Here is a 23162-nt window from a genome sequence, read left to right on the forward strand (position 1 = left end):
AGATACCGCTCCAGCGGGAAGGTAAACGGCGTTTCCGTGTGCTGCTCTGGTTCGCCAGAAGCGGCTTTGTCATGCTGGCCACATGACCCGGAAGCTGTACACCAGCTCCCTCGGCCAGTAACACGAGATGAGAGCCACAACCCCAGAGTCGGACACGACTGGACCTAATGGTCAGGGTTCCCTTTACCTTTACCTAACCAGTTCTATGGATAGGAAAAAAGACCACAAGGTTAATGATGCATGTCTTTGGTATGTAATGAAAGCTATACTTCTCGCGGATTTTTCTAGTTACTAGTTAAGGTCCTCTTTGGACGGTATGAAAGAGCAGAAAAGTAGGAGGCACAGGAGGATTTTACCACTTTGACTCATGGGTCTTCAATTGTGTACTGGGGCTTCCAGTGGAACGTCAAACTGCTGGAATCCAAGGAGCCACCTATGCTCATGAACCTGAGTAGCCTAAATACTTAGTTTGCCAAGGAACTGCTAACTTCAGGGCTAAGTCACCACACATGACAAAAAAACCCTGCCCCCCCTCTTTTTTATTCACCATGACTCTCCTGGAGCAAGTCACAGACAAGGGTGGTGATGGTGAAACAGCCAGAAGACAATTTCAAAACATGGAATGGCTTTGTAAACATTGTACACACTGTAGGTGCTTGTTGGTTTTAAGAGAATGCCGAAAAAAATCCAATTAGCAAGATTTTTTTAAAAAGAAGATTTTATTTGACATTATTAATGACAAGTGTTAAATGCAAAGCACGCAACGTTAAATCTAGCATCCCTGATGCAGCTCGTTGCGATTAGGTTCCATGATTTCACCCATTTAAAAATAAGTTACAAAAAAATATTATTAAAACACAAAATTTCTGAAAATATTAAATTAAAAACAAAATCTGTAAAAAAATATAGGGCTTGATCCAGCAGAAAGAAGGCACGGGCCCCTCACAAGGAGGAGCTGAATAAGGCTCAACAGAACCAGAGTGTAAGGCAGGGCAAGGAAGCACTGAAAGGAATGAGAAGCCCACAAACACCTCCCTTATCCACAGCCTAACCCTTCCAAGGTGCATCAATGGGCAACAGAGATGGCACACAGAGTTCACTCATTCTCTGCAATATCTGCAAGTACACCTGGGAGGGGAAGGGCAAGGACAGGTAAACAAGGCTCCCTACGGCATTTCTCTGCTTTGGCCAACACGCAACTGGATCAAGCCAAATATTTGCAATTAATATTTTTTTGTTGCATATTTAAGAGCAAGTAGTTAGACAAAAAGGGCAAGGCCGCTTGAATGTGCTTTAATTCATGGTCACATAATTAGCAGGGAAAATGCCAGTCCTGCCTTGCAAACTTCCTTCCCACCAATCAAACTGTGAGTCTGTTTTCGTCGTGATCTTGATCCTATCGCCCGCATTGAAAGTCAAGTCGCCTGGCTGCTGTCCTTCAAACGGATATAGCGCTGTAACGACTGTAGGGCTGGTGGCCTTTGAGTTTCCTAAGAAACAGAAGAAGAAGAAGAAGAAGAAGAAGAAGAAGAAGAAGAAGAAGAAGACAGTTCAGGACCTGGGTTTCACCTTGAACAATAAATTTCACAGAGTGCTGAAGTCCAAGGTGCCTTGATAACAAGTGAGCCACCATAAATCACCCCCAAACCACTCGACGAATGGAGACCAAATCCTGTTAGAAGTCAAAGCAGGAAGCCAAGCGTTTTCATGCAGGATTCTCCTCCAAGCCTTCTGGTCCAACTTCATTGTACAAAAGACAATCCACTCAATATGTTGGGAGATTGGAGCAATTGAGGGGGGGGGAGAAAAGGGGAATGTGGTACAGAGTAAGATATGGGGGAAGGTCTACACAGATCTTACTATGTTGGGTTAGAGGTACACACCCAAGATCTGTTGAGTTTCGTAAAATTCCAATACATATTGCATAAAACACAGATACAGTTTACAGAGATGGAGAGAGATAAAGTGTTCAGAGGCAATGGAATGCGATCGATAGGCAACCAATCCATAACTTGCTATCTAAACCAGTGTTTTTCAACCACTGTTCCGCGGCACACTAGTGTGCCGCGAGATGTTGCCTGGTGTGCCGTGGGAAAAATTGAAAAATTACTTTATATATAGTCAATATAGGCACAGAGTTAATTTTTTTAACATTTTCTAATGGTGGTGTGCCTCGTGATTTTTTTCATGAAACAAGTGTGCCTTTGCCCAAAAAAGGTTGAAAAACACTGATCTAAACAACAACTACAAGAGGAAGGCAGCCCATTTTCTTCATTCCCTTCTTGTATTTGGCTGGCTACTTCTGGGCAAGGTGGACCTTTGGTCTGAACCAACACTATAAGGCCTTTCTTGCATTCTCAAGACCTGGCAACATTTGTCTATCAAAATCCTTCCTGTGAACAAAATATTCAAGACACCTCCTATTGGCAGACTCAACATCTAAAAGAGGAAAATGTTGGCGTTGAATGGTTTGGGCACTTCCTACTTGTGTTGCAGGCAAAAGGGGCTAAACAGTAAAAAACAAACCAAAAAACCACTAGAAAGTTGAAATCTAAAGTCTTGCAGGAACTTAGATCTGAGCTATCTACCAGCCCAAGCATAACCAAATTATTTTTTAATTGGTGTGCAAGTAAGCCGCAAGGTTTTCTTCACAGCTTGCAGGAGAGAAGATATTGAACCCATTTTGCTCATACGAGAACTTACACGCACTTTACCTTACAGTTGAGGAAGCCAGAGAGAAGGCAAAAACTAAATAAAAAAACTGCAAACTTACAGGGCAAATTAGCCAAAGAATTGTGCACCTTTAATTCCAAACTAGAGTTGGTAAACCTATAGCTGGTTGTGTGTGGCATTTTGTTTATATTTAAGAAATCATTTAAAAATAAAATAAAATAAAGTGGCTTGGTTTACAAAAGCAGCATATCCGGACAACTCTTGTCAGCATTCCAGCCCTTTGAAAATACACAAGGACCATTTGTTTGCCTTTAGAGTATTTTAAGGTAGGTTTGTGGGAAACAAGGCCATGTAGTTGTTACATTGCAACTGTATTTCAAAAAGATTTAAAAAATGCTCAGTCTACACAAGATGGTGCTACAGTGCAACATTCAAATGACGAAAACACTACTAAGCCCTGTTCATCTGTTACTAGCAAACTCGTAGACCAAACATTTGATAATAATCTTGTCTTGTGTTTTTGTTATGCTATATCCATGTAGAATGGAGGAAGATGTTTGCTACTGAGAAAGTTCCTGTGAGCTGGGGGGTGGGGAGGAAGGCCTTCAACACATCTAGCAAATTTTTATCTTGGGAAACTGGCCAAGGTACTTACTCAAGAATGGCTAATCCGTTCAACATTGAGGCACTTGTAGCTTAGTTTTATAGGAGTCGGAAGCTCACCGGGCCAGCTTGTTGTGTTATGTGGCAATCCTAAATTACTGCTGCTCTGTTTGCTGCCTTGGGCACTTTGTGGTAAAAGCCAATTCCCGGGCTTGGATCCATACGGAAAGCCCTGCTGAATGATGCCAAGGTCCAGCACTCTCTTTTCACAGTGGCCAACCGGAGGCAACCACACCAATGTGAGCATTAAAGCAGTTGAGAAGGGGGGGGGGGTGAACCATCATCTGAGTTCACGTCCCTCATGCAGTGGGAGCCAAGGCAGAGAGAGAATTTCTCATGCAACCAGGAACCATGACTGTGCAGGTTCTCAACCGTGCCCATTAGACACGCAGAGGTGGAGCTGTGAAAACTGTATGGTGCATTTGTGTGCAGGCACACAGGCTTCCTTGCATCCATGTATGTGCAAGTGTGTGAGAAAGGCGGGTGGAGCCAGCTGTACTATCCCAAAGGTATTCATGGACACCCCTTCATGAAACAACATAGGGGAGTTTTCATATTTTACTTCAGTTCCATCAAGGGTGGAGATAGTTGCCAGATTTTTGCAACTATTGCTGAATTCTACGAGAGCCCTGCACTTACAAAGCAGAGAGCTACCCAGAGCTTTAAAAGCCCACTGTTCCCTGAGAAAGACGCGTACACCCCATCATTCGCTTGCCCGTCACTCTTGAAGATTACTCTTTTAATGCAGCTCTGAAGCAGGGCAAGATTGCACATGACTTACGGAGAAGCGTTGCAGAGAAGGGGTATGGTTGCGAAAGAAGCAAAATTCGCACTAACCAGTTTTGGGGGGGGGGGAGAGCTCTCAAAGCACCAACGTTGCCATTTACCCATTCCGTCGTTTCTATTAAGGAGACATGCCTATATTTTTGTGGCTTGCTCTGCACAATGGGTTGGCCCAGACTAACAAATCTTCCATGTGTTTACGGCGAAATGATTGCGAGAGTCAAGAACTAGAAGCGAGAGGTGCCCTTCCTCTATCCATTAGCTTTGGTAAGAACGTTCTGCCTCTGTTTCAAGCAATGCAACATTATTTAGGGAAAACAGTGTTCTGGGGCTCCTATGCACGGCACACACATTTTCCTGCCACACTACAAATGCTGATAAAGCCTGCTTACGTTGAGAAGTGACCTATAGTAAACCCAAAACATAAGCTTTGTCAAAGACCACATTTCTCTCCCTTTACCCTCTTACGAAACAGATGTTGGGAGAGAGGTTTAAATGGCCAGCAACAGTGACCTGGCAACTCCATGGCTATTAATCCAATTCATATAAAAAAGTATCTTTTTAATATATTTTTTATAGCTGTCTGTACCGGGAAAGTCTTACAGCGTCTGCCGTAACCGATCTGTCACAATCGCTAATCACGCTACCCACCCCTCCGTCAGAGGGCCGGGGGGAGGGATGTAGGGGTGGTAATATAATGCTCAGATCGTCTCCCACAGGATATTCGCTCCACAATAATAGCCTGCGACAAGGGGCTATTAGACCAACTCTCCCAGGTTGCAAAAGTTTGCTTACGGGCAGTTAATTATCCACCACTCTCTTAGACTCCAAGGTATGGAATCAAATTTTGAAACTAAAATTAGGATGAAGAAAACGAAGACATTAGGGGAGACGGCAGTGATGGGGATGTTTTTTGCACCATTTGTCAAGGCGGTGTGGTCTGCCACAGAGGGGAGACCAGAGGCATCTGATCCGAGTCCCCTACTTTGAGTCTGCTTTTCAGTGGCACATTTCAGATCCACATCAAGAGACCCGGTGGCTTTCTACTTTGGTAGCATGATTCATTTGGCTAAGAAGCTAGCCCTATAAAACCAGGCTGTCTCTGTCCCTGTGACATGCCCTGTTTAAAATCCATGTGCCTATTATAGCCTGGAGAAACTGAATACAACTGGATTTTGTATAGATTGATTCTTCTTACAAGTTCTTTCCAAGAAGCAAAATGAATTATATGCCTTTGTTCCTAGCCCCAAGCCTAGGGTGCTTTTGGATGGAGAAAGCTTAACTTAAAAAAAAATTCAGCCTTTAATTACTGCCAAAAAAACCTCCATTGTACACTAAATATTATGTGTTTCCTCTGTGAAAATGGCAAAGTTGCCATGTTGAGGATACTAAAAAGGCAGGCGCTCTTAGTGGCTGCCTATTACTCAAGTTAGTTTTTAACAAAATGGCATTGACCCAAAACACACATAAAACAAAGACCTCAATTTTCTAGTCCTAGCATGCACTGACCTCAATCTTTATGTGCCTTTGTAATCAGCTGGCTCAGCAGCAGGAGATGGAGTCGCCCCCCCCCCAAAATACAACCAGAATTCCACATGGTATTCTCTCTCTTTGCTCATTTCATGACAGCATAAGCCAAAAAAAGATGTTTGATCTAAAATGATGGCACAAAAGTGCCAGAAATAATATTATAACAGCAGAGCAATTTCAAAAATAGGAATTGTTTCCTGGGATTTCCTGTTTAATGATGAGCATTAAGACAGTTTATAACAACAGAGGGAGGTAAGCTGCTAGATGGATGTTTATTTTAGATGGAAATAAGCTACAAGCCTGACTAGAGAAACAGAACCACAAAAATAGGACTTTTGTTGCATTAAAACCCTTTAAAAGGGAGAGAGAATTCGCTCTAATGTTTCCAGTCTTGTACGTCACCGTGGCTTACGAATTTACAGAAACACATTATTCTCCTGCTTAAAGATCTGTTAATACAAATATCCATTAGTTAACCCTGATCTGATTTGCTGCTTTTTACAGTTTATAATCTGCTAAAGGTTTCTCTGTAACACAGCCTAGGCTCTTGCTGCCATTGCAGACATCTCCCTCCCCTGCTTAAAAAGAAAAAAAATACTTCAAGTCTTGCTTTAGTCTTGAGTTAACAACCAGCCATTACACATGCAGACTGTTTACATGCACGCTCAATATTATTTCTGTTACCAAAGAAATACAGTGGTACCTCGGTTTATGAACTTAATCCATTCCGGAAGTCCATTCTTAAACTAAAACCGTTCTTAAACCGAGGCGTGCTTTCCCTAATGAGGCCTCCTGTCGCCGGTGCCCTTCCACCGTTTGGATTCCGTTCTCAGACCAAGGTAAAGTTCACAAACCGGGACACTACTTCCGGTTTTGCAGAGTTCGTAAACCAAATCATTCGTAAACAGGACTGTTCTTAAACTGAGGTACCACTGTAGTCGAATATTCATTTCACTACTAAGCAGTGCTATCTCGCCATCTACAATAATCTCTTCTGAAGTCCCTTGAGAAAACAATCAATGGTTACAATTTTCTCTCGAGATATGCCATGCTATGTGCAGCAAGGCATTGCAATGCAGTCTTATCCATGTTTACTCATAAGTAGGCCCCATGGTGTTCAGTGGTTCTTAATTCCTAGTATACATGCATGTATGACTTCAGCCCAAATAGCGAATTTCATGCTAGGGACCATTAGGAAAGTAACTGAAAATCTGGTATCGTATACAAATCTATGGTGCAATCACCTTTGGAATACAGTTCTGGTTGCCTCAACTCAAAAAAGTTATAGACTGTTAAGAAAGTTTCAGGAAAAGGCAACAAGAAATTAAAAGGGAAAGGGGGTGGACCAACTCCTGTATGAGGAAAGATTGCAGCATTTGGCAATTTTTTTTTTAGTTTAGAGAGAAGTCAAATAAGAGGCGACATGATAGAAATTTATGAAAAATTATGGACGGTGTGAAGAAAGCAAATGGAGAAAAGTTTTTTTCTCGCTCTTTCGTAGCACTGGAACTCGTGAACATCCAACAAAGCTGAAAGTTGAAAGATTAAGGACAGTTTAAAAAGTACTTTTTTGCGCAGTGTGCAGTCAAACTATGGAACTCGGTCCCATGGGAAGCGGTGGTGGCCGCCATTTTGGATGGTTTAAAAAGAGGATCAGTTAAAGGCTATCAACGGCTACTAGCCACAATAGTTAAGTTGTGCCTTCACTGCTAAGAGGCAATATTCTCTGAATACCAGTCGCCGGGAATTGCAGGTGGACAGAGTGCTGCTGTGCTTGTGCCCTGCTTGTGGGCATCCCATGGGCATCTGGTGTGAGAACAGGATGAGCCATTGGCTTGCTTCAGCAGACTCTTCTTGTTCTTATGTTTTAGGACAAACTACTACATTACCATTGCAGTGTAGGAGCCTGTTCCATGTGGTCAAGCCCTGTTTTGCATCAGGAATGCAGGGACATTCAGGAACTAGCCATGCACATGCACACACAGCCATTCCTCACTCAGATCTGCAAAAGTGGAGATAATCTCCCTTGGAGCATTAACACTAATGGGACAATGTTCAAGTGTCTTCCTAACAAGTACCGCGATTTCTTAATTTGCTGTGGTTTGATCGGTGATCTAACAAAACCCAGTACAAAGAATTTATCTTTTTTTGGGATGCAGGACCTTTCAACGACAAGAAATGAACGCAAGATTACATTAGCCTGTTCCTTGGATCTGGCCTACAAAAGCTAAATTTTGTAAGCTTTATTCAACCATGTTAGGTACATTGTAAATAAATCTCTCTCTAAACATCTGAACCAAAATAAAGAGAGATGGAAACTCGTGCAAGGAGGGGGCTGGAATAAGAACAGAGTAGTGGCCCAATTTGGATTGTTAAGTATCAAGATTCAGTCTCGTGAAGAGATTTTGTGAATTCTCAAATGCTACTTTGACATTGATGATGAAGGGTAATATTATAATACCAACACTCACCCACTGCAGCAGAATAGCTGGGAAGTTCAGGGTAAAGTCTACTCGGTGCCCTTACAGCTGCAGAGGAATTCAGAATGTATTTTATTAGTTAATATGCCCACTTAATATCTTCTTAAATAGCCTCAGTTTGATTATCACGAAGCGATAGCTGCTTTTCCCAGAAATGACAGTCATAATTAAGCAGACCAAGAGAGAACAAATAATGAGCAAAACAGTCATAATAACAGTGAAAAGAACAAACTGTTTTGTTCCCAAGACAATACATACATATATCAAAGCAGACACGGTAGGTGTAAGGGGGGGGGAAAGAATGCCTCTTCTGTGAACCAAAGGATTTGTATTAAAGTTATTTCAACGAACACCTGAGTAAAACTGATGGCAGCTTCTAAAAATCAATTTTAAAAAAAGCATTTAATAACCCAGCTGATCTACCAGCTATGGCTACAATAATATCCCCACCTCCCTGGATACAAGTATCAGTGAAGCTAATGAGACTTACTGTATTTTTCCGTGTATAACACACACCCATGTATAAGACGACCTCAATTTTGGGGGACCCCAAATTAAGGAAATGGGGGGAGATTGCCCAGAGTTGTTAAGATTTTTTTGGGGGGGGGGTTGCCCAGAGCTCGCCATCAGCAGGCACCAATTGCCCGCACAATTGCCGCAGCAGCAGCAAATTACCAAATTGCCAAAGCCAGCAATCACCCGACCGATCGCCGCTGACAATCTCCTGCTCGTGGCTGTCAACAATCACACGCCCCACCTCTGCACTATCCGTGTATAAGATGACCCCCAATTTTTAACGTTTTCCTATAATATAAAAAGCTCGTCTTATACATGGAAAAATATGGTAGCTCTGAGAAGACCTGCGTAAGATCAGGGTTGAAGTGCCAGTGTTCAGCAGCGTGGCCCTTTCCCCTATATATGTCGCTTTGTATAGAGCTATGCCTCCCCATCCCTCCCCTCCTTTCCCCCCCCTACCCTTTCCCCACCCTCACTGATTCCCCTCCCCCCCATTACTTCTCAACCTCCCCATTACAGCATTAGTATCAATCTTTACTCTATCTGCATGCTCTTTTGTCCCTTATATCCATCGTTCTCTTTTGTATCAATTATTTGGGTCTTTAACATTCTGCCAGGAAGTCGGCCTTCTCAACATACAGTTTCATATACTCTTTAAATGATTTCCAATTTTCCTCTCTATCTCACTTATCCCTTTTAGCTCCTCATATTTAGATGCCAAATTGTAATTTGTCAACATTTTTAAATGCCAATCCTCTTTGTCTGGTACCCTTTGTGATTTCCAATTTTTAGCTATTAGTAGTCTTGCTGAAACGGTCGTGTACATGATTACAGTCCTATCTTTTGCTTGGATATCCCTGCCCATCATACCTAAGAGAAATATCTCCGCTTTTTTCTTAAATGAATATTTGATCATTTTCTTGAGTTTTGATTCCCATCCCTCCCCTCCTTGAAGTAAACAGGGAATGCACCAGGGACAGAAGAGCTCTGTAGGTACAGGTGGCAGGTGATGCAACAATGCGACACCCCAAGAACAAGGCAAAATCCTACCTGTACAAGACTTGTGCACGTACATAGAATCACACAACCCATCTCATGCCGGCAGTCAAGAAACTTAACCAATTTATGGAGAAAAACAGAACTCGGGGCACATAGAATCGGAATGTGTTTTTTTTTTGGGGGGGGGGGGTTTACTGCAAAAAGAGAAAGCTGATAGTTACACAATACCTTCAGGTGTAGTTTGCGCCGGAGTCCTGCGTGATTGTCGCTTCGGCGGTTGCCCATTAACCTGGCAGGGGAGGGGGGAAGAGAGATGTCAATATTTTTTACAAGTGCAAGAAACTCAAAGGTTGTGAGAATTTATTTTATTTTATTTTTAAAAAATAAACCTTCCACGTTGACTGAAGCCCTTATATGCCGAGTGATTCGGCTCAACGTAGCGCCATAATTGTTGGGCGTTGCTCTTCAAATACATTTAAATGTATTTAAACATTTGTTGGAAGCCGCCCAGGGTGGCTGGGGAAGCCCAGCCGGATGGGCAGGTTACAAATATTATTATTATTATTATTATTATTATTATTATTATTAATAATAATAATAATAATTCAAATGCCCGCACTTGGATGGAAAAGTGGTCCTGAGCTGTGCTATTGCCTCTCGCATGCAAAGAAACCACCAGCTTGCATGTGGCTGGAATGCAACATACTGTACAATAGCAAGAATCGTCTCCATTGCTCCCACCACCACACTTTTTTTGCCTTATTACCCCCCCCCCCCCGAGCCCCCCACTATTGCAAGGGCAAGGCTGCCTTGTTCTTGGCTCTTTAGAACATTGTTTTTCAACCTTTTTTGGCCAAAGGCACACTTGTTTCATGAAAAAAATCACGAGGCACACCACCATTAGAAAATGTTAAAATTTTTAACTCTGTGCCTATATTGACTATATATAAAGTAATTTTCCCACGGCACACCAGGCAACATCTCGTGGCACACTAGTGTGCCGCGGAACAGTGGTTGAAAAACACTGCTTTAGAAACAGAGCCAAACAGATTTTGCATGAGCCTGCCCCACACCTTCTTGGGTTCCCTTGTTACTGCCATCCAGCTTCTCCCCTCCTGAGTTTCATATTGCAGAGTGAAAGACTCGAGGATGTCGTAGAGGTCCTGCGCCAGAGGAGGAGGAGGGATGTCACCGTACAAAATGGCACTAGCACGGATCTCCCGACCGTAGAACCTGGGGAAAGATGCGTTTCATGTTTAGTCCACTAGGCGGAGAAGAGGGATTTCATGCAGTGCCCTCACCAGGGGTAGGCAACCTTCTTGGAGTTGAGGACTCCCTACCAGCAGTAGGTGAGGCCAAAGCCAAAAGTGGGTGGGGCATTCATTTCCCACCCACCCACCCACCCATTCATTCTCTATTTCACAGACATAGAACCCACCCAACCCATCCTTCTACACACAAGCACATCTACTACATTCATCTATTATTATTATTAATTATTATTAATTCAATTTATAGAATGCTCTTTTATCAGAAGATCTGAGGGCACTGCATGAAATCCCTCTTACAGAAAATCAGTGATAAAAACCTAAACACAGTCAAAAACATACTGACAGACAGCCTAATAAAAAAAAAATAGTCATCATAATAACAGTCCACTCCCCCACACTTTCACAGGCCATAGATGATTATAATAGTGTGTTTTTGCCTGGCGCCTAAAGACATGTAGTGATGGCGCCAGGCGAGCCTCTCTGGGGAGAGCATTCCACAATTGGGGAGCCACCACAGAAAAGGCCCATTCTCTATGTCTCTCTTCCTGGCCCACATATGCACGCAGATATGCGTGTCTGATTCTTCAGCTGTAGGAATAGCAGTAGGCCTAAGGAGCAAGGGATGCCCTGAACTAGAAAGCCATAGGCTGCTATCTCTCTGCTCAGTTTTTATCTCTATGCTCTGAAGACAATGTGTGCTTGATTCTCTTGCTAGCCAGGACTGAGTGTGAAACATCCCTGCCCGAAATCCTGGAGGAAGATGGGACCTTCCTATGTTCTACAATGTGTTTTATGTTCTTTCTTCACTTACAGCAGACATGTCCAAAGTCATTTTCAGGGGCCTAATCCAGCCTGCTGGTCGTTTAATCCGGCCCCTGTGGCAGTTTTATTTCCCGGGGTAAAACCCTAAAAAACCTTCAACCCGACAGTAGAAGAATGGCAAATGAAGTTGATGGACTTTATGGAACTTGCTGAACTGACCGCAAGACTCCGAGACCAGAGGGAGGAGAGAGTCCAACAAGATTGGAAGAAATTTAAGGATTATTTTAAAAATCGAGAAAAATTAGACATCTGAAGCAGAACCAGTTTGTTTAAATGGCTTTAGCTAGGTGATGTTATATAAAATAGTATATAAGAAGTGATGTTATAAATGGCTTAGATTTGTTTAGTAAAGTTTAAGGTTATGTAGTTTAAGAAATGAATTATATATGGTTAGCTGGTATGTTTATAGTATATTAAGAATGATGATGAATGTTTCAGAAAAATAGTTACAAAGTTACCAATTTAGATTAGTTTTGAACGCAGTTGAGAGAGCGGGGGAAGTCCCCCCAAAGAAGATTCAAAAGTAGTAGTAAATAATGATCTAGTGTGTGTTCCTGTTTTCGTTAGGTATGTATTTTTTCATTTATTATTTTTATTGCTGTTTTAATTTGTTTGATGTGTGTTTTTTTGTTTATTGTAATCGCTGTTATGGTTCTTTGTTTGTATTTGTTGTTTACTGTAGAAAATAAATTTTTTTATTAAAAAAATAAAAAAAAATAAAAAACCTTCAACAACTTCAATCCTAAAAAGTTTGGTTGGCCCTCTGGTTGGCCCTCACGGCCCTTCACTTCATCAAATCTGGCCCTCTTTGAAAAAAAGTTAGGGCAAGCTCCCTGGATGGGTGGGAATTTGAACATGGGTCTGCCCTGTCTCAATCAGACACTCTAGCCACCACAACTCCAATTATATTATTTCATAAATGTATACCCTGCCCTTGGTGGGGCTGTCACAGTGTTCTGACAACAGGAACTAATTTTTGAGAAGAACGATCTCAACTGCCCAGCTACTTACTTGCCGTTCGTCTCCTTCCTTTCAATTAAGCAGCTTCCTTCTAAAGACACCCCGGCGAACAGCCCTCGAGATTTGCAGTATGTATAGACAGCGGCAGAGCTTCTCAAGGCAACGTCACCTTCGAGATTTCTAAGTGAGAGGAAAAAGCAGAGGGTGGGATCCTAACTCGTGAGTCTCATCAATGGAAGCCCTGTGCGAGGACTTGCGCTTGTGCAACGGGGCTTCCCCTCCTCCTCGGGGTGGGGGGCAGGAGAATCCCTGGAACATTGTGGGGCTAGAAGGGAGAGAGGGGTGACTGTTCTGTCTGCCAAGCTGAAATGATTGCTCCGATGGAACAGTTGCCTTAGTGCAACACAGAATTCCTCCTATAACCACAGAATCATGGGCTTGGGAGAGTTGGAAGGGACCACGTGGGTAATCTAGTCCAACTCCCTGCCGCGCAGGAATCTTTTTGCCCAACATGGGGCTTGAACCCATGACCCTGAGACTGAGAGTCTCATCCTCTATCTGAGCTATCTCATCTCATGATCTGTTCTCAGCTTGTGATAAGTTTCCACATTTCACCACTACTTGAGTTCCTTTCATAGCTGTCAACTTTCTCTTTTTTTTGTGGGAAATTCCCTTATTCCAGCGCCGTTTCCCAATGCAAAAAAAAGGAAGGTTGACAGCTATGGTTCCTGTGTGTGTTTGCATTTCCACATTTTCCCTCTTGAATAAGGCTGGCAGAACAGTGTAGTGAACTACCAGTGGTGCCCCACTCCTTGGTGGTAATAGTAAGTCAACTACTCTATAGAAGAATAAACCATTACAAACCCATTTGTGTATGAAGATAAAAAAAAAACCTGATTACTTGTATATAGACAAATACGGGCGTTTTCAACAGAGATATTCACCCTAGGCTAAAGTCCTGCCCAGCCCACAGTGTACACTGTTGCAACCAAGAAACCTTATGCTGCAAGCTGCTTGCACCCACGTAGTGCTATTAAGATCTTTATGGATTCCGCAAAACAGTGCAATCCCCATGAAACAACTCTTGCTAAACAGAGTGGTGTCTCCCTTCTCCTTGCTTAGGAGCCAGGGAAGAAAGACCTGAAGGATCTCCAGCTGTTTGGGGACTACAACTCCCATGATCCCTAAACTAGCAAGGCCAGCGGTCAGGGATGATGGGAAATGTAGCCCAAAAAAACAGCTGGAGACACAGGTTTGGGAAACACCACCCTAGAGAAAGCATGCTCATGTATCCCTTTGAATTCTGTTTTCTTGGTACTAAAGGGAGAGAAAGGAAGTGGAAATCAGAGGCATGAGTCACATAAGTGGGTGGGAAGCAACAATCTACAGGATCTGGCCCAAAGGCTTCCTTGCACAGCACCCATTATTGTCAGGAGTGCTTAGTGCTGTTCCTGACGTGCTGACGTTTTGTGTTAACTGCCTTGGAGAAAGCCCTGCTAAAATCCTCCCGCCCACTCTGCCAGAAGGCACACTCCAGAGACTGGTTTTGATATGAGGAAACAAACATTCAGTCAGCCAACTCCTCAAGGCACCGTGAACTAGAACAAGTCCCTGGAGGACTATATTGCAGGCTTTCCCTCAACTCCACTCTCACTGGAGGATCAATAACACCGCTTTCAGCTTACCGAAGATAAATAAAGTTGTACGGTAACAGCTTTTGAGAGCTCAGTATCCTTTAGCATTTCAGTGACACTCACCTCCCCAAAGGCCCAATTGCTACTGTAAAATTTCCTCCCAGAGTAAGATTGCCACCTTTTGCAAAAGCTTCAACAGCTCTCTCGTGGTTCAGTATTACCACAAGGTCTGACACCTGGAGAGAGAAAATTAAAAAGCAGAATGTTGAATCTATTTCCAGAAGGAAAGAACAACTCAAATGGTTTCGTTTGCCTACAAGCAGAATAACATAGAAAAAGAGGCCCTATCGAAAGACTACTTTCGTGAAAACAAGCTGAACCAACAAATCTAGTAATCCCGGTGAATGTTTATCCTGGGAAACAAGAACTGAAGGTAGCTATTTATTTGTCTGACCAGGGCACACTGAAGGAGGTGGAAGGACACACACAGCCTGCAGGTTGCCCATCACCCCATTGGTGGATTTTTATTTTTATTTTAAATAGGCAACTGTTTAATACACTCTTGCATGTGTACACAGGGCACCCCAGTCACCCTCTTCCGAGCTATCCAAACAGATCAGCTCATGAGCGGGAAGTTACTGCCCAGCCTCTGCTCATCAAATGATCAAACTGGGTATACTCCACCCCTTCTTCTTTTTTTGCTGCTGCAAAAACCAGTGGGATCTGGAAAAGTTGCTTTCAAGTCATGCTCAAGCCCCCAAACTTGGGTGTGGGTTAACCACACTTGAGCGACTATGCATAAGTTTTTGGTTTTTCTAAGTGCTCTTGCCCTCATTTAGCTTGATAAACCCCTTGATCTTTTGGGAGACTGAAGGGAGTTAAGTAGCTGTCATCTCAGAAGGAGCAAAAATGTAAACAAGCCCCTAGGAAAGAACTGGAATACAGATGTTCGTTCTGAAAGCATCCCTTTGTCACCTTGACTCGCGTTGGCACAACCAGAACTGAATTAAGTGCACTGTCTTCAAACAATGCCTAAGAAATGTAGCATTTGTTTGAGTGAAGGGAAGCAACCAGGGTGACTTGCTGTAGAATGAACGAAAACCAGGATGTAATCGTTTTGGGGTGCGGGGTGAACATTAGGCTGAGAAAACTCTCCACACAAGCTTCTTGACATTTCATCATTTCAGGTTATCAGGGAGGGTAACAATACAGACCACGATCATTGGGCCAGTCCTTGGTGAAGTGTAACTGGAGGTTCAAGTGACAATTGTTTTGCCCTAGTTATGCCTGCTGTACAACGCAGGTAGTTGCATTGCTCCCAACTCAGACAAGTAGATAATAATAATAATAATAATAATAATAATAATAATAATTTATTATTTGTACTCCGCCCATCTGGCTGGGTCTCCCCAGCCACTCTGGGTGGCTTCCAACAAATATTAAAATACATTTAAAAATCACAGATTAAAAACTTCCCTAAACAGGGCTGCCTTCAGGTATCTTCTGAATGTCAGGTAGTTGTTTATACCCTTGACTTCTGATGGGAGGGCGTTCCACAGGGCGGGCGCCACTACCAAGAAGGCCCTCTGCCTGGTTCCCTGTAGTTTTGCTTCTTGCAGTGAGGGAACTGACAGAAGGCCCTCGGCACTGGATCTCAGGGTGTGGGCTGAATGATGGGGGTGGAGACGCTCCTTCAGGTATACAGGACTGAGGCTGTTTAGGGCTTTAAAGGTCAGCACCAACACTTTGAATTGTGCTTGGAAGGAGGGAGGAAGGAAGCCGGCTTTCCCGTTTGGCTTCTGTGGCAGCACCCTCAACATGGCAGCTGCTTCCAGCTTCCTTCCAAGTTGAAGTAGCTTTCAAAAGAATGGGCAGCAGCAGAGGGCAGAGCAGCTGCAAGAATGGATCAGCTACTACACCAACCACACCACCAGGGTTTTGTTTAGATTTCTTTTGGCTAGAGACAACGGGTGGTATACACTGCTAGTACTATTCAGAGTAGACCCACTGAAGTTAGTGGACATGACTAACTTAGGTTCATTATTTTCAACTACTCCAAGTAGGATTTAGCTGCGTACAACCCTCTGCTCTAGGACGTGGGTGGCGCTGTGGTCTAAACCACTGAGCCTAGGGCTTGCCAATCAGAAGGTCGGCGGTTCAAATCCCCGCAACGGGGTGAGCTCCCATTGCTCGGTCCCTGCTCCTGCCAACCTAGCAGTTCAAAAGCATGTCAAAGTGCATGTACAGGTGAAACTCAAAAAATTAGAGTATCATGGAAAAGTCCATTTATGTAAGCAATTGTTTTCATTAGCTACTGGAGTTTAATATATGAGATAGACTCATGACATGCAAAGCGAGATATGTCAAGCCTCTATTTGTTATAATTGTGATGATTATGGCGTACAACTGATGAAAACACCAAAGTTGAAATTGTTAATTTGAGGTTCTCATCAGCTGTACGCCATAATCACCACAATTATAACAAATAAAGGCTTGACATATCTCAATTTGCATGTCATGAGTTTATCTCATATATTAGTTTCACCTTTTAAGTTGAATTACTGAAAGAAATGAACCTTTCCACGATATTCTAATTTTTCGAGTTTCACCTGTAGATAAATAGGTACCGCTCCGTCGGGAAGGTAAATGGTGTTTCCGTGCGGTGCTCTGGTTTGCAAGAAGTGTCTTAGTCATGCTGGCCACATGACCCGGAAGCTGTATGCCAGCTCCCTCGGCCAGTAAAGCGAGATGAGCGCCGCAACCCCAGAGTCAGACACGACTGGACCTAACGGTCAGGGGTCCCTTTACCTTTAACCCTCTGCTCTAGTATTTTTTTTTTTACCTGCTTGGGCAAGAACTGGTTGGCAGTCAACAAAGCACAGAAGGTTATACAACACCCGCTGGCAGAATCTCAGGGCTCCGTAGCCATGCCAGTTATCCATTATCAGGAGTGGGCAGTTCTTTACTTACTTTATAGAAAAGCAAACAAACGGCATGCTTCCTGTTCAAGTTTCCTCTTTGGATGTAATTCTCAAGGAAGAGCATTATAGCTGTGCTTTAGTTTGGCAAATGAATGTACAAGATAGGCAAGCAAGCTCTTTTTTGTCTTCCATCACTAACACTTTTTAGACACAGGATGGGATACAAAAGTCCCTGCTAAGTTACCGTATCACAGGACTTTGACCCTCTAGCTCAGCGTTTCCCAACTTGGGTCTCGAGCTGTTTTTGGGCTACAACTCCCACCACCCCTAGCTAGCAAGACCAGTGGTGAGGGGGGTGGGAACTATAGCCCCAGCTGGAGACCCAAGTCCAACCCCCTGCAATGCAGGAATATGCAGCTGTCCCCAAATGGAGATCAAATTTGCAACTTGGGGATTATCAGCACCATGTTCTAACCAATGGAGCCATCCAGGCTACAACTCCAATCATTCCTAAGCATTGGCTATGCTAGCTGAAACTGATGGGAGTTGCAAGTCCAACACCATCTGGAAGTGAATGGGTCCTCCATCCCTGACTACAACAGAGCCTCTTGCAGTCTGGCTACCATAAAGAAGTACAGTCATACCTTGGAAGTCGAACGGAATCCGTTCCGAAAGTCCAATTGACTTCCAAAACGTTCAGAAACCAAAGCGCAGCTTCTGATTGGCTGCAGGACGTTCGGTTTCCAAAAACAGTTTGCAAACCAGAACAGTCACTTCCAGGGTTGCGGCATTCGGGAGCCAAAACATTCGAAAACTAGGCTGTTTGAAAACCAAGGTACGACTGTATCATAAATGTGAATGCAAACATGAATGCTTTAAAAAGAGCTGTTGCCCAATATAAAGAAAATCTTATTGAACCATATTTGAGTTTTAGTCAATCACGTACCAAATCTGCGCAAGTTTGCATGCAAGAGGGAAAAAATAGTCCTAAAGGAGGAAGGCATGCTCTCTGTGTTACTGTGTGATAAATACAACTGTTGCAGCAGGCACTGTCTTAAAAGAGAACCATTCTGCCCCTTTTCACACACAGGATCATCATCTGTAATTTTTACTACGTATAAAATCCTAATTTAAAAATTCTGCCCAATTAACTAGAGACATGGTTTTAGGAGTCAATCAAAATATGTGTGCGTGTTTTCTAACCATCTAACTAAACACTGCAGCATTAACTTACCTCGATTCCGATTTCAAATCCGCCACCAAGGCCAGCTATCCCGATGGCAGATGGAGCTGACCAGACTAGAAGAGAAACAGAAACACACTGTGAACATGTGGAGCATTTTACTTTAGAACTGAACGAGATAGGCAGGTGCAACAGGAAAAGACTCGCGCATTTGAAGTTTGTTTGCAAATAATCCAATGCCATTCTGCAACGCTTTATTCACAAAGAAAAAGAACTTCAAAGGAAATCACTTCATGATCATGCTACATACAGTTCAGGCATTTCTACAATGCTGAATTTTTTGTTCCAATGCTGACTTGCAAATGAAAGACTGCACGTTCAAACAAAATATGTATGTAATATAATACGTAGGTCGCTTTCAAAAGCATGGCACAAATGTCTATGTCAAAGTGTGCCGAGGAAAGCTGGAAGCTGTTCTTCAAAATGTTTTATTTTGCTCCCAGTTATGAATCTCACGCACAGCTGTAGAAACTACAAAATCCAGAAAAGCTTTGGTACAATTTAGGAGGCTCGGGTAAGGCAAGTCACATCATGTGCTACATACATCACTGAAAAATAAACAAGCCACAAACTATTGTCTGGGAATCTTAACAGGAACTAAATTCCATTCAAACCCTCCATTAGCTTCTGCCAGCCACTAATTGTCAGACTATCTGCCATGTCAATAGAAGGAAGTGTGGCAAGAGGAGAAAGACGCTACTGTCTCATTATCTAATGTCCTATTATTCTTTGTAAAATGTGTCCACGCTGGTTTTGTGACCGAGGTCCTGCGTTTGTGTCTTTGGGGCTGGCCACTGAGAGAACAAGATTGTGGACTCAGGCCTGCCCCAAGACATTTTGGCACCTGAGCGGGCCACAAAACAGCACATTCCACCAGGGAAGAAGGAGTGAGTGAAGATCTACCCATCAGGAATGAGGAGAGGAATAAAGATCTACACCGGGAACAAGGGTGGGAGGAGATCAGCAGCCCCTCCTATTCACCAAGAGGCCGCTGCAGAGGTGTCATTTGGGGCTGCCAAAGAGGTGGCAGATCCAGCCTCAAAGAAGAGCAGCGCAGCTGTTGCTGCAACTGCAGCAATGGGTGATGCATTCCTTGGAGGCTGGATCTACTGCTCTTGGGCATCCTGCCTCCTGAGGCAATTGCTTCGCCTTGCCTCACGGGCAGGCCGGCCCTAGCTGGACTAGGTGAGCCATTGGTTTGATCCAGCAAGATTTTCTTATGTTCTTAAGACAGTTCCAAGTATGTCACTAGGCATCTATTACAGGAAGAGGAAACTTGTAGCCCCTCTTGATGTTGTTAGATTTACAACTCCTATCCTCTCTCGCCACAGCTTATGCGACCTGGGGCTGATAAATATACTTCTTCGAAAACAAACATGGAGCTGCTCATTTGTAGTCACTGGAACTAACCGAACAGGACTCTCCTGTACAGGAATGCTCCCATTATGTAATCCGCAGTGTTTTCAAAACAGAGAATCGCAAGCTGCTTTTTACGACCAAGTATAAACTCAAGACAAAGGGAACATTTGTTTGCAAGCTGTTCTTCGGAGATTATGGAAGCTCTCAGTGCCTGCCAGCAAAAGGACACAGATATGTGCCTTTGAAAACATGATTCCACCAGTAAGACAATTCTGTCTCAGTTTTAGGATTTTTGTTTCTAACGATAGCCTTCACACAAACTGATTTCCTGGAGGGAGGGGAAAGCTCCAGGCTTCTTGTCTTGTTAATAAGAGGTTTGTGTGAATGGGTGTCAAGGTGCTTGTTGACCAGAGAAGCCTTTTCCAACCTGGTGCCCATACTATGTTGCTAAGGCTACAGCTCCCACTATCCCTGACAATTGGCCAAGAGGGCTAAACAGATAGAATCATAGAGCTGGAAGGGACCACAAGGGTCATCTAGTCCAACTCCTTGCAATGCAGGGATATTTTGCCCAATGTGGGCCTCCAACTTGACCCTGAACTTAAGAGACACATGCTCTATGAACTGAGCTGATTGGAAGGAGGAAAGTGAGATGTGTGTTAAGACTCCAGCAATATCTGGAGGGCACCAGGTTGGAAAACCTGGTCTAGGGAATAGGACACGGTTCTGTACTAACTTCGCTATTACGCTCCTGGACATCATGAGATTGATTTCTTTTTGTACAACTGAATAAACCCTGATAGGATGATCTAACCTTCTCTGCCCACCCCTATCTTCCCATTTTTATAATGCATAAATATACTCAGCCAGATAATCAAACAGATGAACAGACACATACTTCAAAGTAGTGAAATTTGTGGTGGGGGGCCTAAGACTCAACATCTTCTATGTTCAGCTGGGAGGGTAGTTGCCAGATGTGCCCGATTCATAATAGCTCACAATTTCATCCCAATGGACATGCAGGCCCTGTTAAAGCTTGAAAAACTCTCGGCATCTAGTTGCGCACGCAGAAGCATTTGCTCAGAGGTTGGACTGCTTTAAAATGAGGAAAGGCAAACTTACTTCCGTTCGGCAGGCGAGCCAGAACAATCCCACTGCCTCCTCGAGCCGTTACCAAAAACCCAGCCTTGATGACAGACAAGACTGCAAGACCTTTTGCTTTGGCAATTACATGGGCTGCAAATAATGAAATCAAATAGTTATATATTATGGAGGGAAAATAACAGCTATTTGGGTTGCCATATTTCCATAGGTAAAAATTCAGACCAAAAAAAAAAAGTTTTTGAGCTTTTTTGTGTGATTGCCCCCACCCTTTTATTAAGCTGCCGGCACCAGAGCCCAAGATAGAGACAGAGGCACAAACTTTTTTTTTATGAAACCACAAACACGGATATTTGCTTAAAATTGTAAAAATCCCCCCAGATAGGCATGTAGGCCCCCCAAAAGAGGACATGTCCAGGATTTCCCAGATGTATGGCAACCCTAACCAATCCCAATTAGGGGGAGAGCTTTTTTATTTTAATTAAGCTGTTATGCAGTGACATGACACTTTGAGGCAAAATTCTGCTTTGATACTCTTGATCAAGGAAGTCAATGAAGTCTGGGGGACAGACCTTAGTTTCACTTTCTAATCTGGGACAGATGGGCAAGTTAGTTTTGAAGCTTGCCCTTCTGTGTGTGATGCTGATTACTAAAAGCAGAGAGGCAGGAAAGGAATAACCAGATTGCCAATTAACTGGCATTTTACGGGGACCAAAACATTCGAAAACCAAATTGCGGCTTCTGAACGCCTGTCGGACGTTCAGGTTCCAAATGAACGTTCGCAAACTGGAGCAATGAGTTCCAGGTTTGCGGCGTTTGGGAGCCAAAACATCTGAGTTTCAGGGCGTTCGGGATACAAGGTACAACTGTACATTGCAAATAAATTTGCAGGACATGCATTGGGCCACTGCTTTTTCCTATACTGCGATAGCAGCTTCTTTCCGGGAAACAGTTTATAGAAAGCTGGGAATGCAAAAATGTAACAGGGGCTTTTAAAAAAGGAAAAAAATCCGCACACAATCCATTTCATGTTACCAAATGCAGGCCCCAGGCCTTTAATCAGGTGAACTCACAAAGACAAGAGTAGAGGGAAACTTAGCTCTAGAAAGAACAAACAAACTGAAGTTGTGATCAAAAAGAAGAAAAATTATCTTTTACTAACCAGGTATGATCTTGTCAGGGCCATTTCTAGAAGTGATTTCTGTAAATTCTCTTAAAATCTTAGCTGCCTTCTTTGCTTCCGACTTCAAATTGGAAGGTATAGGGTTATTCACTGAAAACGAGGGGAAATATAAAAGGAGTATTATAAGCAAAACATGAATATTTCAAAAGGGGGTAAGAAGCATCTGTTAGTTCCAAGAGCTGGTAACATTTGTTTCAGTCCGCTTATGTTGCATCCCTAACAATCTGGTACAAATGTCTTGCTTAGTAACACCATGTAATGCTACCACTATCTCCTCCATTATCAGCAAAAAGACATGACTGTGGAGAATCATTCCACAGTACAATTTGCTATTTTTGAGTATTGAGCCTATGGAGAAATGACACATTCTTTCACCAGCAGCTCTGAAGCCTGTGTCAAACTAAATAAAAAATTGATCCAATTTCATTCCACCAATGAGCAACCAAGAGATGCAGCAGGCAACGCTAAAATGCAGTTAAGTTCCAGCAAAGGGAATTACTAGCTGATGGCTTTGGAGTGATTATGCCACAGCTGATTCAAGAATGATGACATCGAACCCTACGTGAGTCAAGCATACGACAGAACAGGAAAACTGACAGGTTTCCAAAAGAAGCTTGAAGTCTCCAATTAGAAGTCTGACTAAACAGGGCTGTGTTGGTTGAATATCTCTGCAAAGTAGAAGCTTATTTCTCATTGCATTTCGAGGTGGATTAAATAAATAAGGTTCCACTGCAATCTCCATTAGCCCAAGGGGGGGGGGTCATTCTTTTGGGTCCTCTTGAAATGCTTTTTAAATACCTGTCCTTCATTGGTGTCACAAGAATAAAAATGTAAAGCACTATGCCTATGGGCCACAAAACCTATTGTCAGTAGCCAAATTGTTTACATTCCATCCACACTGGACCCGAGTAAAACATTAAGCCACTTAAAAGCATGGGCACTTAGGCTGAGCTGTAAAGGTTAAAACATTTTATCTGTATTACTGAGGTGTTAAATGTTACTGAGGAGCAAAAGTAAATATGTG

General features: G+C 43.1%; 1 protein-coding gene across 1 annotated transcript in view; it reads right to left on the reverse strand.

Annotated features, from left to right (window-relative positions):
• Positions 1-709: 709 nt before the first annotated feature.
• The window catches only part of SH3YL1 (SH3 and SYLF domain containing 1), a 28799-nt gene continuing 6346 nt past the window's right edge, over positions 710-23162 (reverse strand). The window contains exons 2-10 of the mRNA XM_033143014.1: positions 22118-22228; positions 20977-21090; positions 18487-18551; positions 14455-14567; positions 12749-12877; positions 10718-10877; positions 9873-9933; positions 8121-8177; positions 710-1490 (exon numbers count right to left, since the gene is read on the reverse strand). Coding sequence (XP_032998905.1) covers positions 1294-1490; positions 8121-8177; positions 9873-9933; positions 10718-10877; positions 12749-12877; positions 14455-14567; positions 18487-18551; positions 20977-21090; positions 22118-22228 — 1007 coding nt within the window. The 3' untranslated portion in view covers positions 710-1293. The remainder of the gene's footprint in view (positions 1491-8120; positions 8178-9872; positions 9934-10717; positions 10878-12748; positions 12878-14454; positions 14568-18486; positions 18552-20976; positions 21091-22117; positions 22229-23162) is intronic.

This window comes from Lacerta agilis, chromosome 3 (genome assembly GCF_009819535.1).
Source record: "Lacerta agilis isolate rLacAgi1 chromosome 3, rLacAgi1.pri, whole genome shotgun sequence".
Lineage (NCBI taxonomy): Eukaryota > Metazoa > Chordata > Lepidosauria > Squamata > Lacertidae > Lacerta > Lacerta agilis.